Source organism: Gobius niger (assembly GCF_951799975.1).
Source record: "Gobius niger genome assembly, chromosome: 8".
NCBI lineage: Eukaryota > Metazoa > Chordata > Actinopteri > Gobiiformes > Gobiidae > Gobius > Gobius niger.
In genome coordinates, this window is record NC_136859.1 from 15,975,433 (window position 1) to 15,988,710 (window position 13,278).

Here is a 13,278-nt window from a genome sequence, read left to right on the forward strand (position 1 = left end):
GATAGGGCACCATGATAGGACCAGTTAAACCAAACAAAGCAGGTTGATGCATGAGACTGTGACAAGGCATTTGAATAAAGCGTCAATGTACACCATTAATTTCCGAGGCCATTTGAAATAGGCCCACAAAACTATTCTAAAAATGGACAATGGTACTCGGGATGTCATTTCTCAGCACACAAAGATCTAAATCTGAATCAGGGCTGTTGCTTCCACATAATGGACTTTATTGTATTCACTCTGCACTTCACTTAAATGTATCAACTGTATAAAAACGTATTTTGCATAATTACGCTTCAGTTCATCCCGCTCGGAACAGCTGTAAAACCAAATCACAACACTGTCACAAATTTACAATCACTCACACAGGCTTATTAAAATATTTTGAGTGCCGAAACACCACAACAGTTCAAATCTTTCACAAACACCAGAGGAGTCTGTCTTTTAAAACACTGTCAAATGCCGCTTTAGATTCATTTGTCGTTGGTGTGCGCATACAGAGGGTACGCAATAACATGTCCTTCCTGCAGAACCCTGTTTAAATTGTTTATTTTGTAGTTGCTTTTTGAAGTTGACGAATCTTTCCAACATAAAACAAAAGTTACAAAATTGTCTATGTAATCAAAATCATGTGTAAGAGACTTCATAAAAAAACAAACATGAACACATACATACACATACAGAAGTGAAAGAAACAAAATTGGCAAACTGTTGACCCTGTGATACTCAGCATTGGGTGCATGCAACCTGACAGTAACTGTAGAATATCTACAAAGTCCAATTTATGAATGATAGTATCGAACAACTTCAAAACACCAACAGCTGCTGCATTGTTACATTGTGTGCAACCATGTAGCACTGTAGGCAGGGCACACCGAACTCAGTTTGTGAAGTTGTGTTAAGGTTCACAGTGTAGTACAGCAGGATCCCCATCAAACAGTTTCAAGCAAGACTGTATATTTGGAACATACAAAATAAATTTTATTATCCATTCTCTTCATGTCTACATCTTATTAGAATTTCTCGACAATAGCATTGTCAAATACACACCCAAATTAATTCTAATGATCCCGACAGGCGCAACAATACATTTCTGTCAAGTCCAGATGTCAAAATAACTGAATGTGAAAAGCAATTTAAATCTTCTTTGTTATTTTCAACATAAAAAGGGGAGCCATGGCCCTTAACCACAGTGGGGCTAGGCAGGCATGGCCATGAGCACACACAGGGGCAGACACAGGGACGTGGCTTCAGGGCTGAGCCCCTGTGGCAGCAGGGACTTGCGTGGCCAGAGTGTTGGGGGCAGAGATGACAGGGGATCCAGCAATATTAGCCATCGGCTGTGCAGAGGACATTGAGGTGATGCCTGCGAGAGACAAACATTTGGTAAAGAAAGGCAACTATTACTCATACAACTAAGTAAAGGCAGTGTTTCCGAACATACCAGCCATCATACTTGAGGAGCTGACTGGTGTAGAACTGGCAGCCATGCCTCCAGGAGTAGCCCCTCTTCCTTGATCTTTGACAATAGGATCTGCAAAACCAAACACAACACCATGAAATTCAATACGAGAGAAAGAGAAGAGAAATAACCATTTAGTAAGATGTAAACAAATAATGTGTGAACTGACAGAAGTAGGGATGATCCATGGCCTCTCTGGCTGTGAGACGGGCTTGATGGTCGTAGCGCAGCAGTTTGTCCAAGAAGTCTAGAGCCTCTGTGCTAACCAGGTGCTGATTTTCACTGTGTACAAACCTCTCCCACCTTTTACGTGAATGTCTGAAAGATAATTAAAAAAAAAAAATCAGTCAGTTCATTATTCCTATTTGAACATTATCTTATCAATATGACTACCTTCCCAAGATGTCATTGAATCTTGGATCCAATTCAATGTTGTACTTGTCAATATAGTCGTACAGGTCCTCTGTGCCAAGTACTTTTGCGATTCGCACAAGCTACAGATAGAACCAATGTTAGACTAACCTAAAAAATGTATCCCTACAATAGTAATGGATAGTATAGGTTTCAACACCATACCTGATCATAGTTGTCATGGCCATGAAAGAATGGTTCCTTTCTGAAGATCATACTGGCCAACATGCATCCTAAACTCCACATGTCCAGACTGTAATCATACATCTGCAAAAATATGATGGGAAAAATAACTACTTGATGTTTTACACAGAGACAAAAACTTGGAGCAATGTTTACCTGGTAGTCTACCAACAGCTCAGGTCCTTTAAAGTACCTGGATGCCACTCTCACATTGTATTCTTGGTTTGGATGATAAAATTCTGCCAAACCCCAGTCAATTAGACGGAGCTGCAAAGAGTATTTTAGACAATGTGAAATCTTCTAGAATACTGGAATAGAATGCTAAATGTGTTAAAGACAGTACCTTTCTGTGTTCATGATCGATCATTACATTGTGTGGCTTGACATCTCTGTGCATAATCCCCATACTGTGGCAGTAATCCAAGGCCTTTGTCAAGAAAGAAACAAAGCCCATCATTTCACTCCATCAATACAAAGAAACATGCATACATTATCATGAACATTAGCCACCTACTTTAAGTATTTCATACATGTAGAACCGTATGTCGAAGTCAGAAAGCGTTTGATACAATTGCTACAAGACAAATGAAATTCAAAACAATATAAAAATAATACATAAATAAATCTAAAAGGAACACGCTTACCTTAAAGTCTGTGTTGTTCACATGTTCAAAGACCAAGGCAGGGGTTCGGGACTAAAATAAAAGTAATAATAATAATTTAAATAAAGGTTTACCTTTAACACATTATTAGAACTAGGAAAGAGTTTTAATAGACTTTACAACTTACCACAGGATCCTTGACTATATCTAACAGTGAGATGATATTTGGACCACCCCGTAGATTTTCAAGGATTTTTATTTCTCTCTTGATTTTCTTTTTCTTAACCGGCTACAATAACAAAGAAATACAGCCATTAGTTTGACATTATTACACCATAATTAATCAATCAAAAAATTACCTTCAGTATTTTGACAACAACTTTTTCATTGTTTGTGATATTTATGGCTTCAAACACTTCACTATATTTGCCTCTTCCCAGTTTTCTGACAAGCTGATAGTCATCTTGGTTTCTGCAAATGGACAATGGACAAACGGCAAAGTCAAAATTGCTTTGCTCAAGAATAAAGAGGTTAAAATAACAGTAACAATTATTTTACCCCCATTCAACGACATGGGACTCATAGTCCCAGTATTCCCGAGGTCTCTGTGTGTTTACATCAGGGTAAACTCGAGAGCGGCTTGGAACAGGGCCAGACATATTCTAAGCACAGTGATCTCTAATTCTCCTAAAAGGAAATTAAACAAGCATACAATAAGCATTTGCAACATAGCTGCTACATAAACTATAAGCTAGAGAACCAATTACCTGGCAGTTTGCCTCCAGGATGTTGAGAACTGTTGATGTTTTTGTAAATGTTGATCTTCCTTTTTGTCAGAGAGCTATGCCAAAAAAAAAGGTGAGAATTATGAAGACAATCCAATTGCCATGTTGTTGGTTAATAACTTCATAAGATAACCCTTCATGGTTACAGATAGATGTAAGGTATCATAACATGATCACCTACAATACAATGTTAATTTGTCTATTGTAAAAACAAGCTTCTGTGAAATAGTTGTATCTAAATATGGTAGTGTGTGAAATGGAGAAACCTGATTGTTAAATGGGGGCATCCAACCAGTCTAATCAGGAGGTACAGGGCTCAGTGCAGTCATTACTAGAGGCTACACAACGGCAGTGATCCTGTTGAAAGGACATAATGTAGGTTGATTAAAATCAATGCTGTGGATATGGCAACGTGCTAGCCTAACTAGTAACGATATGTCAGCTACTGTAATTGCCGAACATGGTTCGATAATTTACAGTTTTGAAAAGCAGCCCACAAGAGTAAGAATAATTCCTCAGGTTTTAGGCAAAAATCTACTTGAAAAGAGTATGACTTACAACCCACTGGACCAAGGCCCGTGCATTAGTAGGTAAGCTAACAATTTCCACCAAGTAGTTAAACCGGTCACTGGTTAGTATGCTAACAAGTTAGCATTAGCCATCCGAGAGCGCTTTCAGTAGAACGGAATGGACAGTAGAAAACTAGCATTAGCATTAGCTAGCAAAGAGAAAAGCCGGGTAGAAAGTCACAGTAGTTTATTATAGGGTATATTGTAGCACGTAGGAGTCGAATTAAGCACCACTGCTTTGTGTAATAAAATGCGGATACATATTTTATCTACACACCCATAGTCTAAGAAAATGGTTAAAAATAAATTCCCCTAATGATATAAAGTGCTAGGCTAACAGGCTAGAGACTGAATAGCTTGCTACTGGCGAGGCTGACAACGCCTTGAAAAAACATCAAACAAACTATATGATCCAGCATCAAAATGCAGATCCGGGTGGGTTATTCGTTCCCTATTTTACTATGCAAGTAAATATCAAACAAAAGATCAACAAAGACGGCGATTTGTGATTAAACAACACGAATACCTCTCAGCGTTGTTAGGACGTCAAATATGGCGAAGCTTGGGATCAAGAGCTTAGTACGAAGAGTCTTTCCGAAAGAGGGCGCTGTGCTTTTCCTATTCATCATGGAGAGAACTTGGTCAAATCTGCAGTAACAACAACAGGTCGACTGGAAAAGTTTAAGAGCACGCGCAGTGTTTTAAATAATGTGTTTTATAGCATCCAAACGGGGAAATGGCTGGGAATATTGGCTTACTTTATCCAATATCTTGGCCAATGAGAAACATATAGTGAGCTGCATAGTGGTTTGGAGTTTGAGAAATGAAATTTAAAACGCATTACGTTTTACCCTAGACTTATTGCATCTGCATCTTTAACACATTTAGTTACGGTCTAAAATTATTTTAATGCTTCAAAAGGACCTTTTCATTCATATCTGCATAGCCTTTTGATTTCAGCCCCATTACCTGGCCCTTGTCCATGATTGGCGGAAGAGGAGTTTAGTTTCACACCTACTTTATACAAGTGAGCCTTAGCACAAAGACCACAGAATCATGAGACTTTCATTTGCCATTGCTATTTTCTCACACATACAGGTGGCCTAGTTACCCCCCCCCCCCCCCCCCTGCCCAAATGCAAACCATTGTGGTGGGTCTGTACCACAAGCATTTCATATGATTTTGAGCAGTGAACAAGCTTTTTGAGTGTTCCTTTCTGATCTGGGCCCTGGGTAAACACAGCATCCCTCTCCAGACCGACACCCCTGTGCCCAAAGTGAAACCTGGGTAGCCTTTGACTGAGGCCAGACTATACCCGGAGCTGTAAAATTGTGTAGACCTGAATACTGTGTACCGCTCTGAGCCAGAATATGTACCTATTTATCAAGGGAGTCACACTCACTCTTTGGATTATGTATCAGCAAAGTCATAATGTGTGGCTTTAATTTTAACAGTAGATTGATATTTCAATTAGTAAAAAAGACATGACAAATATTTGTCACCTTGATACATCACCCAACACTACTGATATCATGGGGTATAATTTGTGCCTTAGGGGGTATGAAATTGGCCTGGGCCATAATATACCCTGAAGTAGCCTTTAATTTGGAATTTTGGGATGTTTCAGAATTTTAGTTAAATCCAATTTGTAGCCACCAACAAAGGTAGGTATTTTGTGTAAAAGTTTGAGAGGCATATTCAAAAACTCAGTGAGTTTCAGGCGCTCATTCCAGAAGTGTTGAAATTCTCTTTGCTCTCCTCTATTTAATTTTCATTATTGCGTCTGGACTGAAAACATGCAAATTTTACTTCCTGCTACAAACAGTCAATATGTTTATATCTAAATACCACTGGACCAACAGACTCCCACATAAAGACACAGGACCATTGAGTGATAAAATACAAGCATATTCTTGTGTCTCCGATATTTCTATAGACTAGTGTTCAGTTTTAAAGGCTCATTTTCCTTGAAGACCTGTTATTAGCTACATCAAATAGAAAGGAATGCTATAGCCTCTTGTCCAAGTGAACGTTCAGAAAAACTAGCGTCTAAAAACTGGACAGAAAGTGAATAGGTCTGTGTAAACCGAGTAGCAGCTGAAGCCGAACTGTCTCATCTGTCTGGCCATTCAAGTCACACATGGTTACACACAACAACAGTCTTTGACCACAACTAAATCTGATACATTATCACACTCTATAATTAACTCTGACCAGATCCATTAAAGGTACCAGTGGTGCTCTGCAGAGGTTTACCTGAAATCACTGCTAGACCAGTCAGACCAGGACACCAACACCGAGAATGAATCTGTAAGTACTGATATTTTACTCTTAAAGGGCTTAATCTGAACTTGTTGTGACTGTCAACTGTTGTCATTTATTTCAGCTTTGTCTGTTGTCTGGTAGTGCCTGTGACTTTGGCAAGTTTGGTAGCAACAGTTCCAGTTAAAGGTAGCATTGTACATGGTACATTTGGATAATTATTCAAGTTAAATTTGGCCTTTTTCATCACACACATGTTTATTTTAGATGCTGCTAGTTATGAGATCACCACGTTTCAAGCCAGTTTGCTGAATCGACCAATAGGAAGCACAAACATTGCAACTATGGGCACCGGTTCGGCCACAGTGTTCCAGGCCTACATCAGTGCAGAGCAGTCGGTCCAAGATATCCAACAAAATACTCAACACAAAAGCCAGGAGGTGCCAGTACAGAGGGCATTATGGAAAACACAAGCCGCCAGCGAGGAGCAGGATATAACAAAGAAGGCACTGGATACAGCACATGCAAGTGAGGAACAAACCAAAGACACAGTTCCTACAAGGACTCAGCCTGCAAGCGTAGAGCAAACAGATACTGTGGATAATGCCGCAACAAGTGGAGAACTTCCAGGACTTGATGCCACGACAAACAATAAACAAACAAGTGAGGAACAGAGAGTGCAAAAGTCCTCAACGAATATCCAACAGGCAAGCGAGGAGCAGACGTCAGATGACAAAACACCAAAGACTCAACTAACAAGCACTGAACAAGCGGATACTGGGCCTGACCAAGTGACAAGTGCAGAGCTAAAGGGCCATACAAAGATTCAACCAGAGGCAAGTGAGGAACAAACAGGCAAACTCTCACCGAATGAACAGCAAGCAAGCGTAGAACAAGTAGACACTGAGATTAACCAGGCTGTCAGCAGTGAGCAAGCAGAAACGGTGACTTCTTCACACAAACAAGCTGCAAGTGAAGAGCAAAAAAACTCAAACACCAAACCAAATACTCAACAGGCAAGCGAGGAAGAGACAGCAGGCAAAACATCACCAAATACTGGGCAAGCAAGCAGGGAGCAACCAGATACTAAAGACGCAATGGACGCAGCAACTGCAAGTGAAGAGGAGACATTAAAAGATAAACCAAAAACAGATATTCCTAATAGCGATGAAGAAATAGAAACTAGAAAACAGAAAAAGACTATTGCGAGTAGTGAGTTGGATAAGAAAGATCCGAGCCAGAGCGTGTCAGCGGAGGACGACAGTCCAGAGGAGACCAGACCTGATACAGACAGTACAGACCCAAATGATGATGATGATGCAGATGATGACCTTGAGGATGATGGTAAAAGTACAAAGTAAAATTCCACACATTTTGCAACCCAATGCTAAGATGCTTTTCTGTAGATACCTCAGAAGCTCAGAGTTCAGAAACAAATCAAGAAGGTAAGATTATCATTTTGTTTATAAACAATTTATTCTACATCTTTTTTTATTTTTATTTTTTACAGAGCCTTCCATAACAGTGACCACCATGCCAGAATCGTTTAGCACAAAATCATCAAGAAAACTGTAAAAGCTGTTTTGTATGTATTAACTACCTTAACTAACTACTAACTTATTAACCACTGTCTCTGTTTTTCCAAAGACACATTCTTTCCAAAGATGAGACACAAACTTCCAGCAGGTGACTCACCAGAAGCTGATTTCATCCACACGTTCAGGATCTTTTTTTAAACTTAACATAATAACACAATGTATACTAAAAACAGTAAAAACAATAAAGTTAAAGCAAAAAGAAAAGTGTAATGGTGCAATTGATGTATTTACTGGATTTGTTATCACGTTATGTTGTAAGTGATTGCATATTGATGTTTACAAATGATAAATGTTTACAAATAATAAATAAATACAAGTTGATTAATGCTTCATTTTTCTACAAAACTAGAGAGCACCCCATTAGAGAAATAACTGTGCTACAATGAAGGGAAACTTCTGCTATTAGGCTATAGTCTAAGACAGTGCCTGATCATTGATATATGTGCAAATGTAACAACTGTTTCCATGTTTTACTTCCTAAAGTGGTGAAGCTCACTGTACACATCCGACTGCCCGCCTTGTAACTCCTGTAATATATAGGCAAAGAAAAATCAAACTTGTTTCCATAATGTTGATGCAATAGTAGTATTACCTGGTAGGGGGATTCTGTGACCTCTGCCGACATTTTATTTGATACAGAAGATGGTACTGTCCTTTCTGCTTGTAAAATTAAATAATACGTGTTACTGTTTTCCCGTGCAACATTAGATTCTACCTCTGACTGACTGGTAAATACTGACCTTCATTCAAATCTCGTTGCCTATGGTAAGACCTCACGAAACAGATTACTGTTGCAATGATGAAGATGGTCAACAAAATATCACATATCACTATAGCTATCACCACAGACATATTGATGTTGTTACAGGTGCCACAATCTGCAAAAACAGGGGCAAAATGTTTCATGTTACACCAAACCGAAGGAAAATCTTAGTTTGAGAACCCCTTTGAGACAATGGTACACAACAAATATTCTGATTCTGAAAACTACCTGGTTGTTCTTCAGTGTTCCCTAAAAACAAAAATAGAGCAAATTTTACATGCAGTTATAGAAAGTATAATAAGTATAATACTCTGAGATTGTAGCATCACTCACCAGACAGTGAACCGATGCACAGAGTATCAGGCAACATCCTTGTGCAGCAGAAAATTGTTCAAAGATGTATGGTCTATTGTGTTGCTCTTGATTGTGTCCGAGTAAAAAGCACAGCCGCATCACATGACCAATTTAAAGGAAGGGGGAGTTTGGTCCAAAAAAAAAAAAAGAGGAAGTGTGTGTGTGTGTGTGTGTGTGTGTGTGTGTGTGTGTTTCTGTTTCATGTCTCATATTCATGTGAGAAATCGTAGTTCCTAATAATATAGTAATCCTTATGGCATAGCAGACACTTACAGAAATTGGTGAACTACTTTTAATATTAATTGTACATAGAACACTTAAGTTGTTTAAAGTGGGCTTTGTTTGCTCATTTACACCTCTGCCCTTTACTGGTCTCAGAACAGGGCGTATCTTCATGCTGTGGTTTAGTTCAGGCAGATGACCTCAGCCCTGTTATAGCCTGTGGGCTGTCAGTGAAATGAAAGTAAACTGTTTAAAGAGGCTATGGTTATTGAAACACCATCCGGAAATCGTAATACTGTATGTCTGTCCATCTATTTAAAATGTGTTAAGCTTATGACTTACTGCCTACACAACAAATCAGCACCGTCTAAACTGATCCACGCCCGAGAAGACGTGGAGAAGTGTCAATAAATTGTATAAAGTTTTTAACTAGGTGTAAGGTGTCAATAACAATAAAATTTTGCTTTGTGAATGGAATAGGTACAACGTAAAACAAATTAGACTGCTTTGCGAATACTACAGCTACTACTACTATTTATTACAGTATTTTAATCACAAAGAAAGCAGTTTATACATTAAATACATTAAATATGCAATTCATTTCAATATAATGCAGACATTACTCAATAAAAGATATAACTGCTGTAACTTGAAGTCAGGGGAAGACAAACATTTGGTTTTAGAGTCACATTTTTGCATTTCAGTTCAGATCCGTTTTGGGCAACATTTTATTTTACACTACCTTGATACATTATACCCAACTAAATTTAGTACAATGTAATGTGCTATTTGTAATCATTTGTCCCTATGCACTTCATACACAATGGAATAATGTGTATTAGTACTTTGGAGGTACATAATGTAATAAGACATAAGACCCTTAGGGTGAGGGCTTAAGGTTAGGGCTAGAGTTTGGGTCTTATGTCTCATTACATTATGTACCACCAAAATACTAATACACATTATTCCATGTATGTATGTGACCAGTAGGTACAAGTTATTACACAGTGCTACGCAGCCCATTACATTGTACTTAGTGTGGTACAATGCATCAAGTGTCAAATAAAGTGTTACCCTGTTTTGTTCTGTTCCACTTAGACTGTCTAGTGGAAAAGATGGGCTGGTGAAGTCCTGGTTTAGTCCTGGTTTGGACATGCTTTAGTCCCTGTCTAATAATCTGCAGTCATTACCCATTTATACCCGAATCAGTCTTGGTATATTACTGGTTTAGTCCAACATTTTCACAGTAAGCGCAACTATTTGGGAGAGAAAATCTGCAAAAGAACGCAGAGCATTGCTTTAGGTCTTGGTACGGGCCCGGACATTCATGTAAACTTTGTCAGCTGTGGAAACAAAAAGATGAAAAACAAAGCTTTAACTTTCATTTTATTTTTAATTGTTTTTTTTTAAGATATACCTTACCCTTTTCAGTCTTTTGCCGCTGATTCCTGGCACAGTAATAAGTAGCAGTAACTATTAAGAGTGTGAGTATGACGTCTACACTGATGATGCCTGCTACTGTCCCCGGTTCAAGCTTATAGCAGGACACAGGGCTCTCTGCCAGAAGAATGCAGAATAGAACAGTGTATGAAATGGTTATCTAAAAAAAATCTACATTCACTTCATGTAAACATACCTGAAAGAGCCACAGTCAAGTCTGGCAGAAAAGAAAACCAAAAGTATTAGAGCAGTTTATGCTGCAGCACAGAGTTTCCATCCTGTTAACATTTAGCTTGGTTTCGTTTCCTGTGAACGACCACCTTAACATTAAAAATATGTCAAAAACTTACTGCACATAGATATAAGAATAAGGAAGAAACTCTTAGACGCCATCTTCAAATCAATTTGGTGAATTTACTAAAAGACAAAACAAGAAAATGTCTGTTATTATTACAATCATACCAGAATCTGTAATACTAAACATCCTTGAATTGCAGTTAAAAGCCCTTATTGCTGTATAATATGATAGACATATGATTGAAATAGATATGATTGGAATAAAAGTTGGCTGATAAAAACAAACATTATTGCTCAAAAAACATCATTGATTTACCAAACCCTTTTTAAGAAATAGGGCGCGACACCCACACAAATGTATCTAAACTAAAGTGACAAAGTGGTTGTGATCAAGGCCTATAGAGAATTGAGGAGAGGAGAAAGAAAGAAAAAGGTTGACATAAAGTTCTCGTACCGTTTTGTCTTAGGGGCCGTGTGGTCTGTGGAAAGAAAGGTCCCTTAAAGTAAAGCTTTCCCTTTTACTCAACCGCTTATGCACCACCTTCTGTTGTAGGTGGTCCCATACCTGAAGGCAGTCTATGAAAAAAATAAAAAAATAAAAAATAATAATAAGACAATAATAATTCAAAAGGAAAATGCAGTTTTGCCTTACAGGATATGCCTTAACAACAGAGCGTACTTGTTGGATCAAATTAAATAGCAGGGTTCTCTCTCTTGTTCCTGTGTATGGGCAGACCAGCTTTACTTTAGCACCAGCAGAGGGAGCTATTTCACTTTACTGTATGAGCACCTCTCTGCAGTCCACTGTACTGATTGGCTGACATGAACTGCAGTGACCATTGACTAGTGTTGTTAAATAATGTAGTAATACGTAGAAATGCGTAATTGAGTGAGCCAAAATAATTGAGTAAGCCAAAATACTTACTCAATTGAAGTATGTAACATGATTTACAATAATATTACTAAAGTAGAAGAGTAGAACAGAGAGCTTACCAGGTGATATGAGTGCAGAGAGAAGGACGAATAAACTCCATGTTCTGTCTAGTTACTACAATACAAAGACATTGTTCAACTAAAGGACCACTCAGAGCAATGTGGTGTACTCTATTCCCTGCAATGGAGAGTGCATTGGAGAAACAAAGGTGCCACTTCATAAGCGGATGTATCAGCACCGCAGAGAGAACCACAGCGGCGTATATGGTCAGCAGTCGGGCTTAAATCCACCAACCACACCTTTGATTGCGACGACGTAAGAATATATGGCTAAGGAGAAAAGATAATAATCCATCTTTGATCCGATATGGTGGTTTGAGATCCGTAGGTCACTTGGGTGGCTCAGGAAACAATCATTCAAAGAGATTCCAGCAGCTTTCCTTTTACTATTTAACTATTTGCACATTTCCTGTCTATTTTGCACACCCTGAGTGATCTTACTGAGAGATGAATGAAGCAAGTAAATTTCTCCATTGTGAGAACAATAAAGGATTATCTTATCTTAGTTCTGACTCCTCTGTAAAAAAAAAAACTTTAAAAGCAGCTAGTTTGATCAGACGAGAGAGAAGAAACGTCTCACACACGAAGGAAAACATTCTTAATGCAAAACAACCCAGTCTAGTTGATGACTTTTTGTCAAAATCAAAATCTTTTCTCCCCTGGAAGAGTCCTGGATGACTGAGAGCTTTCACAAGCACATGTAAGACATGCAATGCCTTCCCTCCATTGCTAGGAATTGATATTGTTGAATATAAAGTTTATCATCCTGATTCTTCATTCATTCAAGAACAATTCAATAAAGAGATTCTTTTTTTAATATACAATGCTTTTGTTTTAACCTCTATGCAGTGAAAAAATGACAAAAATGTGACGAAAACGCAGCAAAAGAGCGGCAAAAATGACGAAATAGTGATGAAAAAGTGACAAAAACGCAACAAAAGAGCGACAAAAAAGTGACAAAAAAGCTATGAAAAAGTAACATTTGTGAAGAAAATGCAGCAACAGAACTGTGTTGACAACCTAACAAAAAAGTGATGGAAAAAAAAGTTTAAAAAATGACAGGGAAACACCGGCCTACAGGTTGTAAACCTTTACATTTGGGTAAAGCTGAACTTGAGAAAATGCAGGCAGGGCGGGGGGTTAAGAGGTCCTAAAGAAGCCTTTAGGTGATTAGTTTCTGACAAATTTAATGTCCAACATTAAGCATTTAGTTTGAATTGAATAATTGTGAGAGCAGCTCAAACGTTTCGTCAGGTGGTCAGTTGGGGCTGGTTGCCTCAGGTGGTCGAGGATTGGTTGTCACATGGGGTGATAATGGTGGAGGTGTAGCACGAAAT

At 38.4% G+C, this 13,278-nt stretch overlaps 4 protein-coding genes across 4 annotated transcripts; 1 reads left to right on the plus strand and 3 right to left on the minus strand.

Annotated features, from left to right (window-relative positions):
* Positions 1-222: 222 nt before the first annotated feature.
* Positions 223-4,611, minus strand: LOC306966279 (casein kinase II subunit alpha-like). The gene is made up of 15 exons (XM_079560982.1): positions 4,539-4,611; positions 3,710-3,800; positions 3,426-3,499; positions 3,217-3,345; positions 3,018-3,129; positions 2,846-2,947; positions 2,701-2,751; positions 2,571-2,630; positions 2,400-2,483; positions 2,213-2,323; positions 2,039-2,140; positions 1,856-1,956; positions 1,632-1,780; positions 1,445-1,534; positions 223-1,366 (listed from the first exon to the last, which is right to left on the minus strand). Exons 4-15 carry the CDS (start codon positions 3,315-3,317, stop codon positions 1,251-1,253), a joined length of 1,179 nt encoding a protein of 392 aa, XP_079417108.1. The 5' UTR covers positions 3,318-3,345; positions 3,426-3,499; positions 3,710-3,800; positions 4,539-4,611; the 3' UTR covers positions 223-1,250.
* Positions 3,808-8,047, plus strand: LOC306966278 (uncharacterized protein). The gene is made up of 7 exons (XM_079560981.1): positions 3,808-4,033; positions 6,230-6,322; positions 6,399-6,463; positions 6,542-7,618; positions 7,681-7,719; positions 7,785-7,845; positions 7,922-8,047. The coding sequence occupies exons 2-7, from the start codon at positions 6,315-6,317 to the stop codon at positions 7,962-7,964; spliced, it is 1,293 nt and encodes a 430-aa protein (XP_079417107.1). The 5' UTR covers positions 3,808-4,033; positions 6,230-6,314; the 3' UTR covers positions 7,965-8,047.
* Positions 8,048-8,247: 200 nt separating this feature from the next.
* tyrobp (transmembrane immune signaling adaptor TYROBP) lies at positions 8,248-9,080 on the minus strand. Its single transcript, XM_079561859.1, has 5 exons — positions 8,969-9,080; positions 8,864-8,884; positions 8,613-8,750; positions 8,465-8,529; positions 8,248-8,399 (listed from the first exon to the last, which is right to left on the minus strand). Exons 1-5 carry the CDS (start codon positions 9,003-9,005, stop codon positions 8,343-8,345), a joined length of 318 nt encoding a protein of 105 aa, XP_079417985.1. The 5' UTR covers positions 9,006-9,080; the 3' UTR covers positions 8,248-8,342.
* A 1,408-nt stretch (positions 9,081-10,488) lies between these two features.
* hcst (hematopoietic cell signal transducer) lies at positions 10,489-11,606 on the minus strand. The gene is made up of 5 exons (XM_079561682.1): positions 11,403-11,606; positions 11,002-11,068; positions 10,848-10,868; positions 10,634-10,768; positions 10,489-10,554 (listed from the first exon to the last, which is right to left on the minus strand). Exons 2-5 carry the CDS (start codon positions 11,042-11,044, stop codon positions 10,511-10,513), a joined length of 243 nt encoding a protein of 80 aa, XP_079417808.1. The 5' UTR covers positions 11,045-11,068; positions 11,403-11,606; the 3' UTR covers positions 10,489-10,510.
* Positions 11,607-13,278: the final 1,672 nt, after the last annotated feature.